Below are 23,304 nucleotides of genomic sequence, written 5' to 3'. Positions count from 1 at the left end.
CGGGATAAAGCTTCTTCTCCCAATGATCTACCGTCGAGAGACGGAAGATCGCGATAAATCTTTCGTGGACGTAGGAGATTCGTCGGTGCTACCGTCGAACGCCGGTAAATTCGTCTTTCCTTCTCGACCAACGCCCGCGAGGACAACTATTCCGAGAAAAGAGAGCTTCTAAATAATGTAGAAGGACTACCTAGGTCGATGAAAAAGGAATCGATCAATTCCTGACAACCAGTAATCGGATCTTTGCGATTCGCGAACCGAGCCAGCATATTTACTCGATTCCTCGAAAATATCGCGTATTTACGATTACTCGGATTAACCGTTCATTGTACGTTACTGGCGGGAATGTAACTCGCAAGGCAAATACCTACCGCGCCTCCGCGACGCTCGATAAATAGACTTCTCGATAATGATCCCTCAAGATCGCAAGTTCTCTGGGAAAGACCGGGTACGATCCGGATACGTATATCCGCGCTCGCGTATGTCATGTTTCTACTGTACATTCCATTCCGCATATCCGACACACATTCGCATAACTTCGTATTTACGTGGTTCTCCCTTCAAATTCCAAACTCCAACATCCTCATCCCTTTTCTCCGCTAAGTATCTACGTATTTCCTTTATATATACTCGTATCATATATATACACACACATATATATATATATATATACGTGGCATCCGTACAACGTACAACATATTCCATAATGTTTGCATTACGTTTGCACGCGTGCGATCGTCCATGGAGAATGTAAATTTTCTCCTTCGGTAGAACGTAGGTGTACCTACGTCTAGCTCTCCGAAGAATTTCAACGAGAACGTAAACAAACGGCAACCGCTCGCATTTTCTAGGTAACGAGGATAATTCGCGAATACGACGGATCGTAGGGTCGCTGCAACGTTGCTACGGGAGAAATAAAAGAAATTAGAAGAGAATCCGATAGTCGCGAGGACTATAATCCTGTGGCATCGATGACGGAACTTCGATGACGAAACTTCGTTAACGCTGCGAAACGTACCACGTCAAATTTCGCGCAAACAACCTCGAGGCTTTCGGAAAATGATGTGCTTTAATAGGACCGTAAGAGCGCGCTTAAATTTTCGGGCATTAGATCGTGTAGATTAGGACGGCTCGAGTATTCTCCCTCCTTCGATTTCCAACGGCTTTCGGGCACGTGTAAATTTGTAGTCCGCGTTCAGGAATTAATTAATTACGTCAAGTATTATCTCTTCGCCGGCACATCCGCCGCCGGCGGATCCACCCGGCACGTACATATGTATAATCCAAAATCAATGTCTGAACGCAATGTTACGTTATGATAAGTATGCATGCGAGATATCGGGAGGATTATCGTCTATCCCGTTTTATACCTCACTAACGTGTCTCTTTGTGCTTCTTCTGTTCTAGGTAAGGATCTAAATTTCGCCAGTAATAACGCCGGTGAGTGTCACATCTAACTTGATTTTACTTACGTTTTTACTTATTTGGCTTACGCTTGATCGCTCGTAAGCCTACTCTCTTTCTCTAATTCTTCTCTTTGCCTCCGCTATCTCATTTTCCAGCTTCTCGTTTCTAGCTCAGAGGGGCTGGGAGAGCCAGACGAACGAAAAAGGGAGAGGGAGAGAGAGAGAGAGAGTCCGAACAACGTCTTTTTCTCGCTCTTCCTTTCTTCTCAGTCCCTCTCGCGCTGTCGTCCCACGCGCCATAAGGGATACGTAATTTAGTTCGGTGTAACGCAATTAAGTAGACAAAAGCTAAACCGGCTCCGATTTCGCTTCGAGGCAAGCAGAACGAATCGGATTTTTATCCTAGATGGACGGGAGGAGGAGTCCAGGAGACGAAAAACGAGGAGATATTATTTCGAAAAGCCCTTCTCCGCTGGCGCGTAAAGATGGTCTTTCACGAGGAGCCATCGTTTCTGGAAGGCTAGACTCGCTGGATAGGGTAGAAGTCGACCGAGAGAACTGGATAGTACGGAGGGGTTTGCTCGGGAAACGGGATGTACCGAGATAAGGACGGCAAATTGCAGGCAATCTTGCTGATTAGGCTCTACACAGTAGTAATCCTGAAAGTCTCGATGGTAGAAGCATCTATATCCTACGACTATCCTATTACCTTCGAGCGCGTATTAGGCGAAGAAAAGAGAACGATCGGGTAGCGGTATCAGCGACGGCAGTCTATACCAGGGGATACTATCTCTTGGAAATTCGAACGCGAGGGAGGCGCGAGAAAAGCGACCGGCCTATGTGCCGCGCTACGTCTGCGAGCAAGTCGAGTCTACCACGCGCGAGTCGATCGGCGACGGCCCTCGTTCCGTGATTCGACGAAGAAACCGACAGAAAATTCTGCCGGCTATTTTCCGTCGGCAAACGTTCGCCTCGTCGATCGAATTTCATCGTCCGTCGAAAACAGCAGGACCATTTACGAGTTATAACGAGTTTGTCATTTCGCTCTCGGTACTTCGTTAATGAACTTCGTTGCTCGAGGACAATCGAATTGTCCCAGCGAAGAATTACTTATTGGCTCGAAGCGGACCTAGGTACGGTCGAACGAGAGCGATGTAACATTTTGATAGCTTTCTCGGCCCGATCGTATCTAAGGAAACATTTACGTATCTATCTACCCTCGACTAATCAAATGAGCGTTGCGTACGAGCGCCGACGACGAAATTAAACTTTGACCGTCGATTATATATCTCAACGTCTCGCATCCGTCTTCCAACGATTCGCGTATATACATATATATGCGTATGATGCGTTCAGCGTCGAACGTAAAACGTATTAGAATTTCAGATCGATCGGATTATCCTGAAAAAATACGTTCGTCCGCGATTCCAAGAAAAATTCGAGGACGCGAAATTGCAGCGGGCTCGGATAGAGATATATCTGTCTGGCCATCGGCGATGTGTGATCTCATTTGCCGATTACGTTCGGTGAAAAAATAAAGGAAAATGAAAAAGCGCGGTATATTGCCAGTGGACGGTCCGAGGTATCGGCACGAGAGACTCGATTTTGTAAAAGTTCCAAATTCGTTTTGTCGTTACCGTAGTACGGCGGAACGACCTTCGATTTTTTGATTCTCAAAATAGACAATAAAAAAAATGTCAGTCGAGGAAAAAATTAAATCGGCGTACGTATAAATAAACACATAAAAATCCTTCGCGAATTCGTTAAGCGCGAATCTATCGACCGCGTCTACCTCTCCTCATTTATCCTCTTCCCTTCTCCGTCCCTTTCTCTCCGTTTCACCGTCCGTCCGTCTTTTTCCTTCTTGACCGGACGTTTTAAAAAAGCCGCGGACGAACGTACCGTCTGCCGTCGCTTCAGTTTCCAACCACTTTTTTTCTCCCGAAAAGCAATGCATTTAAATTATTTATAATGTGGCCGCTTTTTCAATCTACATCGCGCACGAAATGGGAAGCTGAAATGAAACGAAGGAGAAGAGAGGCCAGGGGAGGGGGAAAGGGATGGAAAGAAGATTCGCGTAGGAACGCGAGCGAACGATTTTCCGATTGCTCGAAAGGAAGAAGGATCGAACCTCGTTCTTTACGATATTCGTCCAAAACGTTTCTGGGATTAGCCGAGTTTGAATCGTTCGCATTCTGCCCGTCCGTTCGGGGGTAGGAAAAAATTCGCTAATTGTACGATCGGCACGCGAAAGAACATTTGCGATCGGGTTAATTTAGCGAGAGGCGCGACCCGTTACAATCTTCTTCCGCGGCGTGCACGTATCGACCCTTCCTCTTTCCCTTTTAGCCCTCTCCCGAGGCCGTCGCGCGCTCGCGTACGAGGAATATGCCGGGGAAAAAAAGGAAAAAGGAAAAAACGGAAAAAGGAAAAAAACGAGAAAGAAAAAAGATTTCTCCGTAGTTTTCCTTTTTTGGTGGTCGCGGTTTAATTAGAAGGCTGGAAATTAAAACAAACGAACGGTGTGGGCTACACCGGGCGACGAGTCACGCGAAACCGTTGCTTTTCTTTTTCCCTTTCCGTCTTCTCTTTCACTTTTTACTTTTTTTCGAAAGCTCGCAAACACCGCCGTCGCCGACGACGTACGAATGTGCGAGTCGACGATTCGCGGAAAGGCATAAAGGGCGCCTTACTCCTTTTTTCTTTCCGACGCGACGGAATTTTCCTACCAGCTTTGAAGTCCGCCGCGTAGAGACGGATTCGAGTACGTCATCGATGATTATTTATCATCGTATCTTGAAACGTTTCGTTTCGGTAGATAGCGCGAAATTTGTTGGCAAAACTCGAGGGGTTAGAACGAAACAAGGGATAATCACCGCGTATTCCAAACGACGTAGATGGAGAAAAGGCGCAGAGGTGAGAGAGAAGGGTGAGAGGGGGTTTGTGCGGGCCATGGTACAAACTCGAAACGCGGGGAAGCTGTCGGGGTAGGAGGACGCGCGTGTATCGGTCGAATTATCGAGTGCTACGCCAAGCTTTTATGCAGATTTGCCAGAAACGGCCGACAGTTTTGGAATTAATGCCGCTCGAACAAACGTTTCACGGTTTTTCTGCTGAATTATCGTACCCCCGGGCGCAACAAAGCGCATCGTCCGTATCGTCTGGAAACGAACGGAAACGTGCGCCGAACGCATTTTTACGAACCCGATCGCACAGACGAGAGCGAACGAATGCTATACGACGTAGAAGAAACGCTTAGCCGTGACGACGTGCTCGCGCGCGTTCGACGGATTCGAGAAGAAGAACCAAGCGACGGAGATTCGTAAAGGCTCGAAAATATAAACGTCTGCCTCGAGCTCTCGAAAGATTTTTAAATACGTCTTGCCGCTGTGCTCGGACGACGTTCTATCGGATTTACCAAGACCACGTGGATCGCTCCGACAGAGCCTTCGAACGAACGGTAGCTTCGTCGAGCCCTCTCCCTCTCGCCCTCCTTTACCTTCGACGGTTAACTTCCACCTTTCCGGTTTCTTATCTCTTTCTCTTCCTCTTTGTCAAATTTAACCGATCATAGTTTAATTCAATTCGCAGCCGGTAATCGAGCCGAAGCGCGTCGTTCGATGCGTCTCTTTTCAGTTTAACGCTCCTCTTCGACGTACACGGACCTAACTCCGTAGTCTGTAGCTCTGCGTGGGTGTACGTACGGAGATACAGACAATAGCGGGTATATACCCTGTTCCAGGATAGGGAGGGCGTCTCAACTACGACGGCGTCTCCGTCGACGACGATATCGGACGACGGTGGTTGGTACGCCCGGTAGTAATACCAACGTGCCGTGGTTAGATCGCGTCCGGAATTACCGCAACGTCTACCGCCGCCTCGCAAGCCTGACTGCGCCCTCTTCTCCTTGTGATTTCCGCCGAGGTGTATTCGGCAACTCCATTGTCAATTTTGAACTTGCGAGTTTCCTCGAACGACACGATACATTTCTCTCTCTCTCTCTCTCTCTCTCCCTCTCTCTTTCGAGTCGAAAACTTTTGTCTCCACCTCGGAAAGTTTCTTTCCACTTTCCCGCACCTTCCATTCCTTGTTCTCCGTAAAGATTTCCGCAACGACTACCAACTCGACGTCTTGCTATTGTTTTCGGAAATATTTAAACGAGTCACGAACGACTTGTCAAACAATTACCAAGCCTTTTAATAATTCGCTTTATCAGAATATTTTCTTGACCATAAAAAAGCGACGCGCAGAGACATCCGATAAGATTTCCGCCGCGGCGCGATATAAATTACTCCAAATGTACGAAATAAATCGTTAGCTCGTCGATAGACCGCAAAACTTATCGACTAGATTTAGAACTCCATAAGAGATTGAGATACCCTGGTAGGGGAGTATCTATCCCTTCTCTTATATCCACCGTTCGCTCCAATCTCAATCTTCCCACTTTTGTCCCATTGGAATGGATAGCCATGTAATGCAATTTTTTCCTAGAAACGGGATCGAGCGACTCGTGATTTTGATCAAGAACGTTCGATCGATCCGTCGCTTTATCTCTCTTTCTCCTCTTCCATAGATTTCACGACGAACGAAGTACGTACGTACGTACCTACGTGTCCCTTAATACGATTTTTCGTTTTAAAAAATGCATCTTTTTCGTGCGTTTTAAATTTATTTAAAGAAAAAAAGAAAGGAAAAGAAATCAAATATCTAAGAGAAAGAAACGGAGAAGCCTAGTTTCGTTTCTCTAGCTGCGGATCCGCGATATTTCGAGGAAAAGAGAGTTAAGAGAAGGCGAGACGAAAAACGGCTCACGTTCCGTTTCCAATCTCCTCGAATTTAAACCTAGCCCGAAGCACGAGAGATCCGTTGATCGCTTTCTATCCGAGAAACGTAAGAAGCGATCATTGAAATGGACAAAGGCCGCGGACGACCAACCGAGTTATCCTTCGATCTTCGAACGAGAACTTTTTTTTTTTATCCAGAGCCGGTACGAAACGAGAAGAACATCCGCGATCTAGAAAGATAATCGTACGATTTCTCGAACTTTGCCACTTGGTTCTGCTTAAAACTTTGATAACATCGACGTAATAAGAGCTTGATAGAAATCGAAAAATTCATCGATATGGACAAATCGTTTTCGTCGATAGCAGACCGAACCAAATTCGTTCGGCGAAGGTATACGTCGTCGATTCGTCGCTACACGATTCCGTTCGCGACTCGAGTCGAACGCACCGTTTAACTCGCGTCTAACCTCGGAGCCTACTACCGGCAATAGTTTCGCGGGGAAAGATCCTTCGAATATTTGAAATCGCACGACACGGCGCATACGTTTGTAAACCATCGCGTAAACTTTAATGAGGCGTTAGGCACGAATAAATTTACGTATTATTCGTCGTAGAGTTTGTCTCGCTTCTGCGAAAGGACGCGCTCTTATTTCGTATCTCGTCGATCGCCCCGATTCCGTGAAGAATAAAGACGAGTTTCAAGAGTTTCGAAGGATCTTCGTAGAATATTTTTTTCGTCGATTCGATCGAAGTTTCGCGAGTGTAACGCGACGTTGCGGTACCGAGTTTTCTTACATAAACGAATGGACGAGTTTCGTAATCACCACCGTCGGCATCTTTAACCGCCGTACTTCTCCCGGCCACGGGGGCTAATTCGAACCGGTATGACATTGTGTCGTAGGCGCAGCGAGAGAATTCAGGTCCGTCCAAGTTTCTCCTTTCGAACTACAGCCTTATTACGTCGAGCGTGCAATACACTCGATCGTATATTACAAACTTTAGCCGTAACTAATGGCGCGCTTTGCATGCGTTTGTTGAACAAACGCCTAAGACCTAGAGTGCCTCGGAGGCCGTCAAGTTGAGAAACGAGCGCGAAATTTCAGTTCGCCCCCGCGGCGCCGTTCGTTTGCCAAAGAGAACGTGCTTCGACGAGCGTCCATTTGTTGGCGACAATGGGAAAAGTTTAGGAAACCTTTCCTTGTCTTCGAGTGCCGCTCCATGCCACCCCCGCGCGCTAACGCTCCTCCGCCACCTTTTTTCTCTCGTAACTCGTTCGACAGGACGAAAAAGACTTTCGATTAATTTTGCCGTAAATAAAGGCGAGGGAAGGCGAGAAAGGTTCGAAAGCGTCGCGCGCTGCTCCTCGCTCCACGAGAAGAATCGATAGTCTATTATTCCGGCTTAAGTTGCTCGATTTATATGTACACTCCATCTCCGAGTTCTCTTCTCTTGAGTAGATATTCGAGGACATCGCGAAGCGAATCCAGAGTTCCGAGATTTAAGACTCTCGACGACGTTATTCCGTTCGTGCTACGCTTCGAGTGCACTTGCGACGAAAATTGAGAAAATCGAGGAAACTTCTATATTCGTCCATTTCCCCCTCCTCTCTCCTTCCGTGCGCGTACATGTTAACCCAGAGAGGCTAAAAAATTAATCGTTGCCGATTCGATCGTACGATCGTTAGCTTCCATTCGCGCGACAAGACCCTTCATCGAGGTAAAGTCCTTTGCGCGAAAGGAGAAATTTCTCGGACGACGTAGAACGCTCGAAAGGAGTACCCAACTCCGACGGCGGCACAGAGCTTTCCAGCTTTTTGCTCGGAGTCGCGCTATTGTCTCTCTCTCTCTCTCTCTCGCTCTCCCACGCTAACACTCCGTTTGTCGGACGCCTCAGGATCGGCGCTCGCCTCGGCCGGAGAAGAACGGAGACGGAGCTTGGGGCTAGGACGAGTCGACTATTCGGCTTCCGAACAAAGAAAAGTTGGCTGTGCCTGAGAAAAGCCGTGCCCGCTCGGTGGAGGAGAGTTGGATGGTAGTATCTGGGCCGAGTTTAACCCTTTTTCTCCCTTCCGTCTTTTTCTCGACGGCGCAGAAGCGAAGCCATGACCGATGGCGCGAGCACCGGCTCCTAGCTACCCTTTATTTCCGGCGAATGTTGTCCAACAAGGCGTTCGCCACAATAGGGCGAACTTTCCATTGTGTCCTGCCGTCGCGTCGCGACCTCTCTCACACACGTAAACACGTTTCGCGAGTACGGAGACGCGATCCCCGACGGTCACCCCGGTACCTTTGCTTTTTCATCGTCGCATGATTGATGACTTTCCCAGAGTCGTTTACGCCTAACGAAATTAAGGGAATCAACGAGGAGGTAACGATTACGACGCGTTTAATTCTAACGCGGCAACGTTACTACCTACAATCGCACGTTGGAAACCGCTTCGAAGCTTTTTCAGATTGACGACTTTGCCACAATACGAAATCGAAATACTTCCCATTTACGCGAAAACCTTTAAAGCCGGTTTAATAACCGAAGGACGCGTTTGCCGCGATACGACGACGACGACGACGACGACGACGACGAGTTCCGTCGACTTCAAAGTTTTAAGCGCTATTTCGCGGAACATTATACCGCGCGCTCCCGCTCAATTACGAAACTGTCTTTAACAATCGTACCTCGTTACTCGATATCAATGCCTTATTACTCTCATTACAATGGTTTCGTAATTATATCGAGCGATAAAATTTTTGATGGCATTTCGCGAACTCTAAGTAAAATCTTACGACAGAAAATCTTCATGTTACGAGATACGATATTTTGAAACGGGCGAAATACGAACGAGATTTAAAAGAAAACTCGAAAGCGATAAGAGTACCGAACGTCGGCGTAACCAGATGGTTTCGCTTTTACGTCGCGTCGTTTTCTACGCGATCCTTCTCCTCGGAGCGGATGATTCCGAAGAGGGGCGACGGAAACGACGGCTCGTCGTTCTATATAAAATAGCCGTTAAAACTTTTCCTGTAAAATTAGGAAGGAGTACGCGCGAGGACGAACCGTCCCCGAGCTCGTTCGCTGTTCTTCCGAATTATCGAACATCGTGGAAAGCACCGGAGAATCCCGCAATCGTCGTAAACCCGTCAACCAGAAATTATGGTCTTTTAGGACGATGCGCGATTAGTTTTTCCCGGTTTATCGTTATATTCTTTCCAGATTTCGTTGAAACGCACGTTCGGGATTCGTGCCCCCCCCCCCCCCCCTCCGAGCCGTTACGCGGGTGGCATTTACGACGGTACGTCGAAACGAGGGGTAAGCGGCGGCGATAGTTCGCCTCGGTTCGCTTAGTTTTACCTTTAACTTAAATTAAATCGTTTCGAGTTCGCCGCCGGCGAAGCCGCGCAAAGCCGCGCAAAGCCGTCGTATCATCCAATTGGACGAGTCGTTAGAAAGACTCGTCCAAACGAATTTAATAAGTCGATAACATCGGCCCTGAAAATATATAGGAAATTTTATTCGATTCTCGATCCTCGACAGCTACTCTCCGACAGAGGCAACGCTCGAAATTTTAGCTAAGATCTCGCAAAGTTAATTGTCAATTACGAAACGATCGGAGAAACAGATACGAGCGGACGTATCTCCACAGTCCGGACGTCTGACAGATTTGCCCGTTCTACTCCGGGCCGTGGCATACGTAGGATATATCTACGTGTAATAATTAAGTCCGTTCAAATATCGTAGCGCGTCCTGGGGTATTCGCACAGCGGCAGGTCGGCCGCGGTGAGACAAGCCGGTCTACTCGGCCGAGATAATTGAATAGGGTTTTCGAGTCGATGCTCGCGCTTCCTAACCCTGGAGAAATGGTCCACAGATCGGATGTATTGTTCGAACGCAGTCACAGAAACGATTCGAGCGACGACGCTTTAGTATTTATGGTCTGGTGTAGGTATACCTCGCGCAGCTATCCGTAAGAACGCTCTTTTTCGCCGCTCCGCCGTCCCTCGTATCAAGCTCGTTCAAAGTTACGAGTAAGCCAACGAGTTATACCTTACTAAAATATTACCGCACGGAGAAAGGAAATACTTTTATCGCCGGGGTCGAAACCATCGGAAACGTTAATTCGTTCCTCTTTTCATCGAACGAGAGCCGATGGAAACGGTCCTTGTTTCTCATCGATCGCTCCTCGTAACGACGATCGGGGTGGATTTCGCGTGCAACGCGATCGTAGCGCGGGAAAAAATGCGCTCTTGGAACGATCGATCGGCCTAGTTTCTCGTAAGACGGAGAGAAATATTCGAGAACGGTCGTACGATTTTTCCTTTCGATTTCGAAACCTCGGCTTTCCGTTTCGCGTCTTTGTTCGAGTTTATTCGCAGCAAACTCGATTCGATAATTCAAAGAGTAACTCGATTAACAACAGAGTTCTCGATATGGTTCCGACGTTCATTTTCGAAGTAACGCGACATCGAACGGTTTAATCGAATAACGTTTTCGAGCGATTTACTCTCTCGGTTGCTCGTCCTTTCCTTCCTACACGACTACTCCTTTGGGTCTCGTGATTGTACATTGTCTCCGATTGAACTCGAACGAATCCTTCGAATCCGACGATCGCGCATGTACCAACTACGATGACTCGATTACGGAAGGGTAATTTGCCGTCGAGAAATACGATTAAATCGTATCTTCTTATTTTTGTCTTTCATTAGATCATTCTCCGCTTCTTAACCCCTATTTAACGTTCCTTAATCGTATCTTCCGCATTCGTGTCGCGTCCAAAAATAAAAGTAGACGTCGTAGGTAATATCTTTGTAGCCGGCAAGAAGCAACTCGTTTAGTAAAATAGACGATCCGCAAAGGCACGGAGGAGCTTGCCGAGCGAAAGGACCGTCGGTATCGTTTAAGTCGAAGCGGGCTCGTTCGTCGGCGGTCCTTTCGAAATGCAGGACCGACTCCCCATCTCTCTCTCTCCCCTTCTCGAGTGTCATCAGCAGGCGAGGCAACGCAACGCACCGCAACGTGCTTCTGCTTTGTCCTCGCGCGCATGCGGCCAATTATAAAGGGAACTATACAATTAGCGAACGCTCGGGGCAGAGCTCGCACGCGTACTCGAAATCGCGCGTACGCGCCGATGATACTCGACGTTACTCGCCCTTCGTCCTTAAGCGTCGATCGATTCCGACGTTCGGAAACTCGATCTCTCGACCGCACGATCGAACAAAAGTCCGTTCTCTCGTCAGGCATCGTATCGAGAGGTAGCCGTTCTTTTTTTTTGCTTTTTAATTAAGCCGATAATCACGGATCGTACGTTTCTTCTTTATCTCTCCGTTTTTATGATTTTGATACGTTCCGTCGAATTTATCAACAAAGAGAATCGTAGAAAATTGCAACCTTCGTTCGAGCGAACGTTAATCCTTTCACTCGCCCTTCTCTCTTATTCCGTTTTCATAACGTTTATGCCAAATCGCAAAAAGCAAACTGCTTCGTCGACGATCCGGCTCGCTCGTCAAAAAACTCATGAACGGATCCGGCCCAACTTCCTCCCTCGTCTTCTATTTATTATGTTTCCCGGTACAGAGCGATAAATTCTAGCGAATTTACAACCGCGGAAAAGCGCGGCGGCGAATATTACTCACGGTACGATGCTGTTATTTGGTGTCATTTCGTAGTCGTTCTTCTTATTTTCTTTTCTCCCCCTCTCTATGCGTTGCTTTTCATTGTCTCTCGCTCGAGTCTCCTCGGCTGAACGTTTAAAGACGACGAGAAAAACAAATGGAATAAAAATGAGACCGGAGGTAAAAAAAAAAAAAAAAGTGAAAAGAATCGATAATGGCGATCGTGGAACCACTTCTGTCGGCATTTTTGGAAAACTTCCGAAGGGCTCGTTTCATACGCGTCGCGTCGTCCTTGGAAGCTAAAGCAGTTCTCTTTTCTTACCGTTCGACGCGGCCTTAAGGTCGTAACGCGGATATTCGCTTTCTCAGACCGTTCATACTTTGATTAACTTATGACCCGACCAACCAAGAGTCGTAATAAATCGTTGAAATAAATTTTGTTTCGATTCGAGAAATTTGACTATTCCAATTTAAACTAGCGATAAAGTTATTAAATTACTAGCATTAACCGTTCGTTCGCGAAACGTTCGTTATCTCAAGGGATTACGAAATTTCGATGTAAACGTCGTGGTGGTAGACGCGAGGAGTAGCATTGGGTATCGAGTTTCTTCTTGCTTCGGTATTTTTGTTCCTTTTTAGAGCGCTCTCGATCGTCGACGGTAAAAACAAAATACCTCTGCCGGATGAAAGACTCCATCGGCAAGAGGTCTCTCGGTCGGCCATTCCACGTTGAGGGCTTCTCGTAGAATCTATATGGAAATGACGCGTCCGCTCCAGGCGCTCGGATTTACTCGGTGGATCCTTGCCGGCGCGTACGAGGCGTACGATACGAACGCCGCGATCTCGCCTAAGCTCGTATAAAACGGTAGACGGGAGGTTGCGACTTACGTCGTCCGATCGCGCGTAACCGAGTCGTCTCAAGCCGAGACTGAAATCGTCTCCGGACGAGTCAAACCGTCGCCGCGTCGGATAATTTTTCATTTGGCCCGGATCACCGGGTCGACGTTTGAGAAGCTGCTAATCCATTAAAAGGAGCGGAAATACGTTCGACGTTTTTGCGTCCGAGCACTAACGTTCGAGTGTACCTTACCCGCTAATCGTTTCCAAGAAAAGAAACTATTTTCTTGCGTGCCACGAACGATCCTTACTTTACCGACTGTGCCCTTATCGTCGATGCACCCAACTTACCCCGCCAATTTGCATTCGCCATTCATGAGCTCCCCTATCCGAGAGAATCGAGATACGCGCAAGACCCTAGGAAAGTACGAAAGTTGGCTCAGGAAGGTAGGTCGCGAACTTCTCTTTTTTTTCCCTCCTCATTATATTTAAATAGATGTAGGTACGCGTTCGGTACGGAGTAGACTCTCTTAACCGTAGCGAACTCTCACGGAGAGAATATCAAGTTCGTATTAAATTGCAAATAGGAAAGATTTATAAAGCGGCATGTTAAAGTTTAATGTAAACTTGCTTAATAGACTCCTAAGAAAGCGTGGCGGCGCGTATCGTAAATCTTTTCTCTCGTCAAGATCTTCGTCCTTTTCTTTCGTTCGAGATTATCGTAAATATACGTAAAGTTCGGCGGAGCGCCGAATAAACGTCGAGCCGATGGATAAAAGATTCATGGAGTACGCTCTCTCGACCAAATTCCACTGCGACGATTTTCTTTCTTTTGCCGCGCTTGCTCGACGACGACGAAGGCAAGGCGCGAAATTTTGCAGAAGGCGACACGACCTTACGCGGGAGGGTAAATCGAGTTTTCGATTTGGTTCTGGTCGGGTTGGCGCCTCTCGAGATCTCGTCCCTTTTCGTCGTCGTCGTCGGTTATACGTCGTAGCCGGAGCGCAGACACGGGGCTCTCGGTCGAGACGGGCCCGGCTCGCCGCTTATTCGCTGAATTTCAAACAGTTCGCGCTAGAATTCGGCGCGTACTACGATTCGGATATTATCCACGTACACTCGTAGGTGTGGCTCGACGCCGTGCCGTTCCGTTGACCACCGGCACTCCGCTGCCAACGTCCCGCGCTACCAGAGAACTTGGGAATCGAATTTGCATGGAACGAGTAGGTATGCCATCTCGCAACCTCTATTTCCCTCCGTTTCTCCCTGTCCCGTACGACTCCCTCTAGAGATCGTGAAAAGTTTCCTCCCGCACGGTGCGACGACGCGATCGTTTCGAGTTTCGAGATACTTGCGTACGTGCCAGCGTACGTATCGAAAACGCGAAACGCGAAACGGGCATCATCGTCCGTACACAGCGCTCGGGGATTTTTACGACTCGAACAATTCCAAATGTCGTAGCTGCAGGTGCGCGGTGCGCGGTCGAACTCCGGACGAGAGAGCACGTTATGGAACGACTACGCGACAGCAGCGTTCCGACGTTCGTCTCCTCGACGAATTTTCCTCCTCCGATATAGCCTTTCGAGCGCGAGACCCTGACGAGACGAGAGAGCTCTAAGAGTATGCCGATATGCGACGTCGGACGCATGGAGATCCTTCGACGCGGAAATATGCGATGGGACGACGATTCGGGATCTTACGATTATCTCGACGAAAGAAGGAAGAAGAGAGAGCAGGACGACTCGCCGAAACACGTTTGTAATTTTATTCCCGTACAAGAGTATCGTTCGTCTCGGTGAAGACAATTTTTCGAATTTATTCGACGGCACGAGGTCGTCCCTTCGCTCGATTTATTATTTCGCACGTTTGCTCTTCCTAATTCGCGCGCGAGTCAAGACGAGTTATCCAAGCATCATGCATAATTTCGCATTCCGTCGTGAATACGCGTAATAATGAATAAGAAAATGCGCGGGTTGCCGTTGCAGTTGCCGCGGTCGGCACCCGCGTCCTCTGATTTATGCGAGGACGATTTATCCTTGCAACGTACGACGAGGAATCTTAAAAAATTCATGCTTTGGATTACAGCCGCCGCCGAGACGAGTAAAGACGATATTTTTCGCGCGTGTACGGTAAAATTTGCATTAACGTTTCTATCGAAACAGGTACGAAGTAAACTCTTCGGTATTATCGCGCGCGGCGACGACGACGACGACGTTGTCAGCGGTCGCGCTCGTCGACTTTTTTACTTCGAAAATTATCTAGGATCGGCCGACGGGGTTTAAGAGAAAATTCTGAAATCGATTGCGCGGCGATGGAAAGAGACGAGAGATATCGCGCCGAAGGCTGCTTCGAAGGGAAGACTCGCGGGGGCACTTGATTACCGGCAAGAAATAATTATCTCGCGCATCGTCATCGGAAAATGATCTCGAGAGGCGACCCGGCGACGTAGCCGGGTCTACGCCGAGAGAGGAGCGCGCGTGCGCGAGCGAAAGAGGGACAAAATCTTGCGAGATGCAACTCTGCGGCTTCGACGAGAGAAGGGCCCTCGAAAGGGCGACCCTCGACGACCGGCATGCTCGTAGCGGGCGCACCGAGTGGGGTGTCTTATGGTCGGGAACGGAGCCCCTGGGGCTGAGGGGTCCGACTTGGTTGGAAAGTGGTCGGCCAGGTACTAGGTTCTTGTCTCCGTCGCTGGAGTGCACTTCCGGCCACCCTGCAGCATGCAAATATTGACTGCGTCTTTCCCCTCTGTCTTTCCTATCCCGTTTTCTTCCCCCACCGTCTACCCCGTCTTCTCGTCCGTTTTGCGAGTCGATATAACCGGCAACGCGATATCGCCCGTTCCTTTTCTACGAAACGACGCGCGGTCTTACACCCTCGATCCACTCGTCGAGGTTCGAGTCGGTGCTCTTCTCTGCTTTGGCGTTTCGTCGTTCGACAAACGTTCCGAGCGGAACGATCTTTCGATAAATCCAAGCCCCGAGTACGAGGCGGTGGCGAATTATGCCCGAGTTCTCGAAGCCCGAAAGGGAACGCACGCGAACGTACGCCTCGGTTGGATATCGTAAAATGGACGCTCCGCGCTGTTCGACGACGCCTTCGCGATCTCTCGAATGGGCATTTCTTTGGAGAATATTCTTCTTCGAGGGAGCCGCGAGCTCGATCGCGAATAAGAAAGAGAGCGAACGGGGGAAAGGAGCACCTTTAACGACCTCCTCGCTCGCGTTGTACTCTGCATGAAAATGTCGTCCGATGCGAACGCGCCTGGCGGAAGCACCGGGAATAATTTTACATTTAAATCCCTTTACGTATCTACGTCGTCCTTTATATTCGGCCATCGAAACCGAGAGGTCTCGTTTTTTACACTCGCGCGCGCCGTGTGCCTCGATAGATCGAAGACTTTGAATAACGAGAGCGGTGGATGGAGGTCGCACGGTCGGGGGGATGGCTCTAGAAACTGGAATTATAGCCGATAGAAATGAGTTGTTTATTTATAGTCGTCCCAGGCTCGTTTCGAGCGCAATGATTTACGAGATGAGATCGAGCCCTCCGTTATTCCCATGGGAAGAAGGAAGAAAAAAGACAAAGAAGATATCGATGTTGATTTATCTCATTCGTACGATCGAACGCGAATTTGCTGAAAGACGGAAAATTGTCCATTCGGGGAGCACAATGATCCTCGAAAAATATTCGAAGCGTTTGGCATTTTCGGCTAAACGATTCAACGGCGCTAGCAGCTTTCTATTCGCCTAATGATCCAAAAAATGAACGGAGTGATTTTCGAAATCGTACGACGTATCAATCAGTTCGATTCTGCGAGGAACGTGCAGTTCCGATCGGCCGCGTCATTCATCACGAGAGATCAATGCCAGAAGCCCCGAAATGCCTAGGCGCAATAATACCGTGAAGTGGAAAATCCGCATGTAGACTCGGCCTCTCCTCGCGCGTCTGCCTTTTACGTCCGATCCTACGCTCGTTCGCATCAGTTTTCGACCGTTTCTCTTTCCTTTTTTCCTTTCCCTTCCCCCCACCCCTCCGCGCTATTCCGACCAGTCCTTTATTTTACTTTACGTCCCTTATCCTTGTTCCTTTTGTCGCGAAACATTTACACTCCCTGCGGACGAATTTTCAACGTTTCCAGTTGGCAGAGTGGTACGCGTCGTCGCGGAACAGAAATTCTAATGCATTTAAAAGGGTCAAACTTGAAGCGTTACTTTGAAAACCACTTTGCGGCACTCCGGCAACCGCCACAGGATTCGTCCCTTCATTACGTCAGAGGCTCGACCTAATTTCGGATAGGGAACTTTTGTCTTCGAAAGGGGAAGTTTGAGGGCGGCGCGAAAACCAAGTTCCGTGCGCGTCGGTCGTAACCGTTGCAGCGTGCTTTCGGAAATGGCAAGTAGCCCGACCATCGTCCGTGCGAGGAGATACGTTTGGAGACGCGAGATATATTCGGGTGTCGTCTATCTATCTATCTATCGATCGACCGATCGATCGATCGACCGAGCGACCGAGCGAGCGACAATCAGGAACGAATAATTCGTCGAAAACGCTCTTACGTTCGTTCGTATTTTACACCGCTGCGCGAACACCCGTCCGTTCGGGCTAATGTTGAAAAATGCTCGTAACTTAAAGCGTTACGAGAATATAAATTGGACGCGAATGCATCGTAATAGCGTCTCCCCTAACAGCCAACAATTTTGGTGGAACGCGTAAAAATATTTCCTGACGTACGCACCACGATGAGAGCTTGGATTACCCTGCAACGCTACGCTCTTTGTTATATGTAATTCATTATTTTGGAACGCGAAAAAACATGTCGTTCCTAATGTCGGGTAGGTGAGTGAAACTTCATAGCCTGGCTATTATTAATGGCAACTTTGACCGTATAAAACGCGTAATTTCGTATGGACGATAAACGATGCGATCGATGCGAACAAACTGTTCACAGCTAGAAATTCCGCGACGTATTCCGTGCCGCGGACGTAATTTTAAATTCTCGTCAAATTCCTTATCCCGATTGTTCCTCGCATATCGCGCCGCTCAAATTGTTCTCGTACCGTTGTCGCGTTATATATCGAAAAAGTAACGACAAGAGGGAATTACATAAAATAGAAACGATCGCGCGCGCGCGTGTGTGTGTGAGAGAGAGAGAGAGAAACCGGGTATTCTGGTAATTCAAAGGAGCGCTATGGGCACACGTGCGTAATGTCGTCCCAGAAGAGGCTAAGTGGCAAGTTTCGGGTTGGCTCGCCAAACAGACGGAATTTAATTTATAATTTCGGTAGGAAATGTCGCACTAACGCTCTAATAAAAAGCGCATTAGAGGATAGACGCGTAAACTGGAAGTACAAAGCGGATTAGCAAGGGCCATGCACGGAATCACCAGCGTTATACGTTCGAACTTTCATCTCTCTTTGGAAAATACATCTGCCGAGCACACCGTTGTCGCTTCGACGAAAACTCCGTGAACGTTTAAACGTTATGCCCCTTGATAAGGTCGGAATTGATAACATCGGAATTTGGTTTCGTGTTTCTCGTTTCTAGGATACTAAAGTAGACGATCGATTCGTCCGAGGAGATTCGTTTCTATTCGACTACTCGTCGATTTCGCTTAACCGAGTACCTCGTTTCGACGTATGCTTCCTATCACGCCCTTTCCAGTATTTCGAGTTTTACGATTGCAGGGAAAATCAGGAGGATTTAAAAGTTTCTAAGCGCGAGAAAAAAAGAAAAAACGAAAAAGAAGAAGAAAAAAAAAAGAAAAAACACAATGATCCTTCCTTCGCGTTCGCGTTACTTAGATAACGTTTAAGCAGACTCCGGATAGAGGGTTTCACGGTTAGGAAAGGTAAGCACGTATCTTCGTTATTACCTTTATTAACGAAAAAAGTCAACGGCGGTTGGTGAACTTGGCTGGAGGCAGAAATCGCGGTTATACCGCGCCAAACTTGTTCAAAGTTTTCCCGTACGCTAGAGAGCTCGCGTCGAGATTAAAATGTTGCCAGGAGTATCGAAGTTTCGGATAGAAAATTAAAGGATGGATTTGCCCGTCGAAGTAATTCCATCGTCCGAGAATACCGTCGCGTCGCATTTTCCCTAACGAAAAACAAAGGATCTTGCCCCCGGCCAATAACTAATTGCTACAAAGATTCCCCGAGTCCGATGTTGGCTACTTTTATGAAAATTTATTGATCGTTCGTACTTATTAAAAATATTCAACCGCAAGAGTCAGATCGTTTCTTTTCCAGTGACTCTACAAGGACTCTCGTTAAAAGAAGAATTTCTCCGATTGAAAATCCTGCTCGTAAAACGATTAATATCCTATCGATAAAGCCTCTCTCTCTCTCTCTCTCTCTCTCTTCTCGATCAATAACCTCTTATACTTTTAACAAACAGCTCGCCTTCATTTATCGAAACGCAAAGTGCCTCGATGCTCAAAGAGAAAATTTATCGAATGTTTGAAAAGTTCGTACGCAAGTTCATATGCGTTTTAGCGTCGCATACGTGCACGCGTCGTACGGGAAAAGATCGAGGAAGCTCTTTTCGAAGGGGACCATCGGTCGATTATAACGCGATATTTACTAGCGTGGCAAAACGATTCTTCGTTTATGAGAAGGTAAGGATGAAATAAGTAGTGAACTTGAAGAATCGAAAAACATCTTTTGTGATCTTTTCGACCGTACGTTTCAGAGGTAAGGAGCGTAAGTACAGGTTTTGGAAGGACCGTTTCGCCGTACGATAACTTCCATGAAAGAGAGAAGACCGTCGTGTATCACAATTATCCGAGAATGGCCGAGGAACGAGCTTTCGTAGGAAGTCCATGCTGGTTACGACCTCGAATCGAGCCACCTTCTGAAAATGGCTCGGCGGATGGGTTAATGTTGAACCATACCTCTACTAAATTCTGATAAATACCACCTGTGATAGTAGTTACCGACGATATCTCCGTCTTGTCTTCGAACGCGAGATCTCTCTTTTGATTCTTCGAGGACGAAAAAAAAAATGAGGAAGAAAAACGAAATTCGGAAGGAAATCTTTTTTCTTCTACTCGTTTTTCGAAGGAACGACGAAAAAAGTTAACGAAAATTATATCCTCTTTTCGGGGTGCCTTGAGCGAAGAAAAATCTCCGAAAGGGACCGACGAAGATTCCATATTGTCCCTCGTTGTCGTTTCTTAGTTAATACTTATCCGTATTCCGGTGTTTCATTTCCATTTTAATAATCCCAATTCTGACATAATAATTACCGGAGCGAGTCGAGTGTTTCGCAGAAAACGTACGAGAGCTTTGAGCTTCCTTTTCAACTTTTTGTAGGACGGGCAAGGATCCGTTGGTATTACTAGGAATAAAGTCCTTAATCTTAATAAACTTCGGGACTCCCTTCCTCCTTTTGCCTTTCCTCGCTATCTTATTTTTACTTCCCTCCTTATTTCTCTTTGGCTCTCTCGTCTCTCGCGATTTCTATTCTCCGGGAGGATGTGGAATGGTAAATTCATGCAAGGTCTCTCTCGCGACGGCGTAAACTCTCGAGTGAAATTACGCTAAGTAAACCACTAGAATCGACGGTGCGCAAGCCTTAAAGTCTCGAAAACGCGCAGGGATAATCGCCGTTCGTCGAATTATTCGAGAAGGATCCTCGCGTGTCGTTCGCCGATCTTGGAAGTCTTTGAAAGTTTCTCTTACTCCATCGTCTCGTACACGAGAGATACGATAGTTACTTGGAGCGTCCGGGCGAATAACACGATCCGATTGTCGAACAGCGCGCAACATTCGTCGCGAAACTCTCCCCAAAGTTCCGAGATGTCGTTCAAAGAGGATTGCGTCCTATCTGTCGTTGAAATTTCATCGATGCCATTACTCGCCGGCAAAGATTACATAGTTAATTATAGTAATGCTTTGAATTTCAATACCAGCTACATTCGATACAAGCGAATTTATCGATAATAGCTGCGTTCAAAGAAAGGATTTACCTCTTTATTGCTAAAGTAGAAATATTTCTGCTGAATTCTCTCTCTCTCCCCAGCACGTCGAACGATTTCGAATTTTTTTAGGAAGATTAGTAACGGAATAACTAAAACTGCAACGAGTGGAGCTTTGCTTTCGGAATAATAACGTTTAAAGGAATTAATGCATGAGCGATCCGACATAGGGGGATATCGAGGATATGAAATCGATAGCGTTCTAATGGGATAAAGGCAATGAAAATTTATGACAACTAGGGCTTTCTCGAACGACCAAAGGGTGAAAAGTAATTGCCACGAGTAATAACGATGACGCGGTTAAAAATTTTAAACATTTATTTGTACCAAAATATTATTCGATCAACAGTATCGACCCTCGCGTATCAACTGAAAAGTTTGCTCTATTCTATACCAGTACAGAATCATTTAACGTACACACGGCACCGATGGTCGGCACCGATGGTCGGCACCGATGGCCGACACCGCCGTTTCATTAGGAATTACATCTATTCGATTCGGCGTACGGTATTACACTATTCTCTTCCAACGAATTTTACGCTTTCTCTCCTTTTATGTACCGCGTCCTCGATGGCTCTTTATATCTTTAGATAATGTTACAGCCATTCCAGTACCGATACGACCGTGTTGACCTTTCTATCATCGGCGTTTCGCGTCGAACGATCTCGAAAAAGATAAGAGATACGATTCATCGTGCTATCTCGCGCGCATAAATTTATTCCTCGATCTTAGCGACGCCACGATACGCGGTACATACGCGATTACGCAGGTTCGCGTTTGGTCGATGATAATACTTGTAAAAAAAAAAAAAAGAAATATTACTTTGTTTTTTAAAACGCCGTAAAACGCAATTTAATAGATGAGAGGACACAAGAATACTTTTCTCGCCGAACTCGATTGAGAAAAAGTTTAATCTTCGAGTTTCAAATACTTGGTTAAATACAGTAGGGAGAACGTAAAGTCGTTATACGACGTAACTTTCGGACCGTCGCGAAACAACCCCTCGCTGTTTGCGTAGAACTCGTTTGAGCATTATTCTACGCGAGGTTGACTCTCGTTTTTCCGCTCAATCCAGGATCTTCCAACGTCGGCGCCTTTGAGTTCCTACTTTGATGAATTTCCCAAATGAGTTACGTGTTTTACCGTACGTTCGAAAGAACGAATTCGATCGAGACGGAATCGTGACTTTGCGTGGAACCATTCTCCATCGCGACGTTATTTTTCTTGTCTCTTTTTTTTCGCGTTGCAACAACGAAAATTTAACCGATCGGTTAAACGAATTAAGCTAAACCTATACGCTTACGAGGACGAATCTTTGATCTTTTATTCCGGAAGGAAACTCTTCCTTAGAAACGAGACGTAATTACGTTAGAAGGACAACGTAGGGCAAAGTCTCGAAGCGAGAAAGAAAAGAGAAAAGAATTTCGAGAGCGAGAGAAGACCGAGTCCGTAGGAGCTCGACCGAAATATTCCAGAAACGATTCGCCGTCGCTAGGTCAGTCAGTTCGCCGCAGAGAGATTCTCTTCTCGCGCGAACTTCTTAGATACGTACCCGTGTTGTAACGTGGATGCGAAAGTGAGGGTTGTGCTAGGTCGTAGCCGATGGGGAAGGAGGAGAAGGCACCTATCCACTCGTAAAAGGATACCTAACGACGAATGCCAAAAGGAGGAGGAGAAACGGCCCGCGTTCTGCGGAGATTCGCGACACCTACCAGGATTAACTTTTAAAGTGCTTTAAGAGCTCGCCCGCCGAGAAGGCACAGTTTATTACTCAATTTGGATGATGGACGAACCAAGCGGAAAAGAGGAAATACTCCGACGACCCCGAAGCTTTCCCACTGCCTCTTCCATGACTTTGCGAACAACGTTAACGCGTACGTAGTACGTTTTAAAAGTTGGACGACTACGGTCGACGAGATTAACGTTAAAAATGCCAATAATTGTCTGACTTTCGAATAATTCTATTCGATACCGAGGCTTGACGTTTCAACGCGATTCGTCGGATACGGCAAAAAAAATTAAATTAAATCTCGCAGCTTGGAAATAGCAAGCACGGTAAAAGCGTAATAAGCTCTAAGCCCCTCCGAATGTCGGAGAATCGATATCGAGCATCGCGTTAGAAGGAAGAAAGCCGTATCGATGCTTTACTTTCATTTGGAAAGTGCAGCAGAAGCGGAGACTGCGATTATCGAGATGCGTTGTAATCAGCTCTCAATGGCGATTGCCGTCCATTAAGGCTCCCCATTCATAAGGTAGTGAAAAGCGCTCTTAGAAGATCACCTCTCTTTGTCTCCGGCTCGCTGGCACAAAAGCCTTTTCGATCGTGACGTAAAACAGCCGGCCGCACTCCTCGCTAGTTCGCTTCTCCTTTCGCGTTAACCAAATTCTAGAGGCACTCAGCGATGTATGCGATATCCTACGAAAGTATACGATAAGGCACGCTAATTAATTCGACGCATCTTTTAACGCGTGTTGCAACGCCGAGAGCTTCCGTCGATAATTCAAGTAGAAATAGAATTCCCCTTTGATCCATCCGACGAATTTTACGCAAATAGACCATTCTCTTTCATACTTGCTTCGTTCGAACGATAATCGTTTTAGATCCTGATATTCGATATTTGAAGCGCGTTCCTTCGACGAAACGTTCTCGCGTTCGATTTTTTGGTTTAACACGTTATTTCGTTTGATTCGAT

At 47.1% G+C, this 23,304-nt stretch overlaps 1 protein-coding gene and 1 long non-coding RNA gene across 12 annotated transcripts in view; one reads left to right on the top strand and one right to left on the bottom strand.

Moving 5' to 3' along the window:
* The window catches only part of LOC127063793 (agrin-like), a 235,553-nt gene that overhangs the window by 115,505 nt on the left and 96,744 nt on the right, over window positions 1–23,304 (top strand). For 8 of the 11 annotated variants that reach the window (XM_050993988.1, XM_050993982.1, XM_050993987.1 and 5 more), the window contains one exon: window positions 1,408–1,440. The exons of the other annotated variants lie outside the window; for them this stretch is intronic. In XM_050993988.1, the coding sequence (XP_050849945.1) occupies window positions 1,408–1,440 (33 nt within the window). The remainder of the gene's footprint in view (window positions 1–1,407; window positions 1,441–23,304) is intronic. 11 annotated transcript variants of the gene reach the window in all.
* LOC127063807 (uncharacterized) overlaps window positions 1–23,304 on the bottom strand; it is a 193,766-nt gene that overhangs the window by 151,728 nt on the left and 18,734 nt on the right. The window lies entirely within an intron of this gene.

This window comes from Vespula vulgaris, chromosome 5 (assembly GCF_905475345.1).
Source record: "Vespula vulgaris chromosome 5, iyVesVulg1.1, whole genome shotgun sequence".
Taxonomy (NCBI): Eukaryota; Metazoa; Arthropoda; class Insecta; order Hymenoptera; family Vespidae; genus Vespula; species Vespula vulgaris.
The sequence above is the reverse complement of the archived record's forward strand: the minus strand, read 5'-3'. Positions and strand labels throughout refer to the sequence as shown.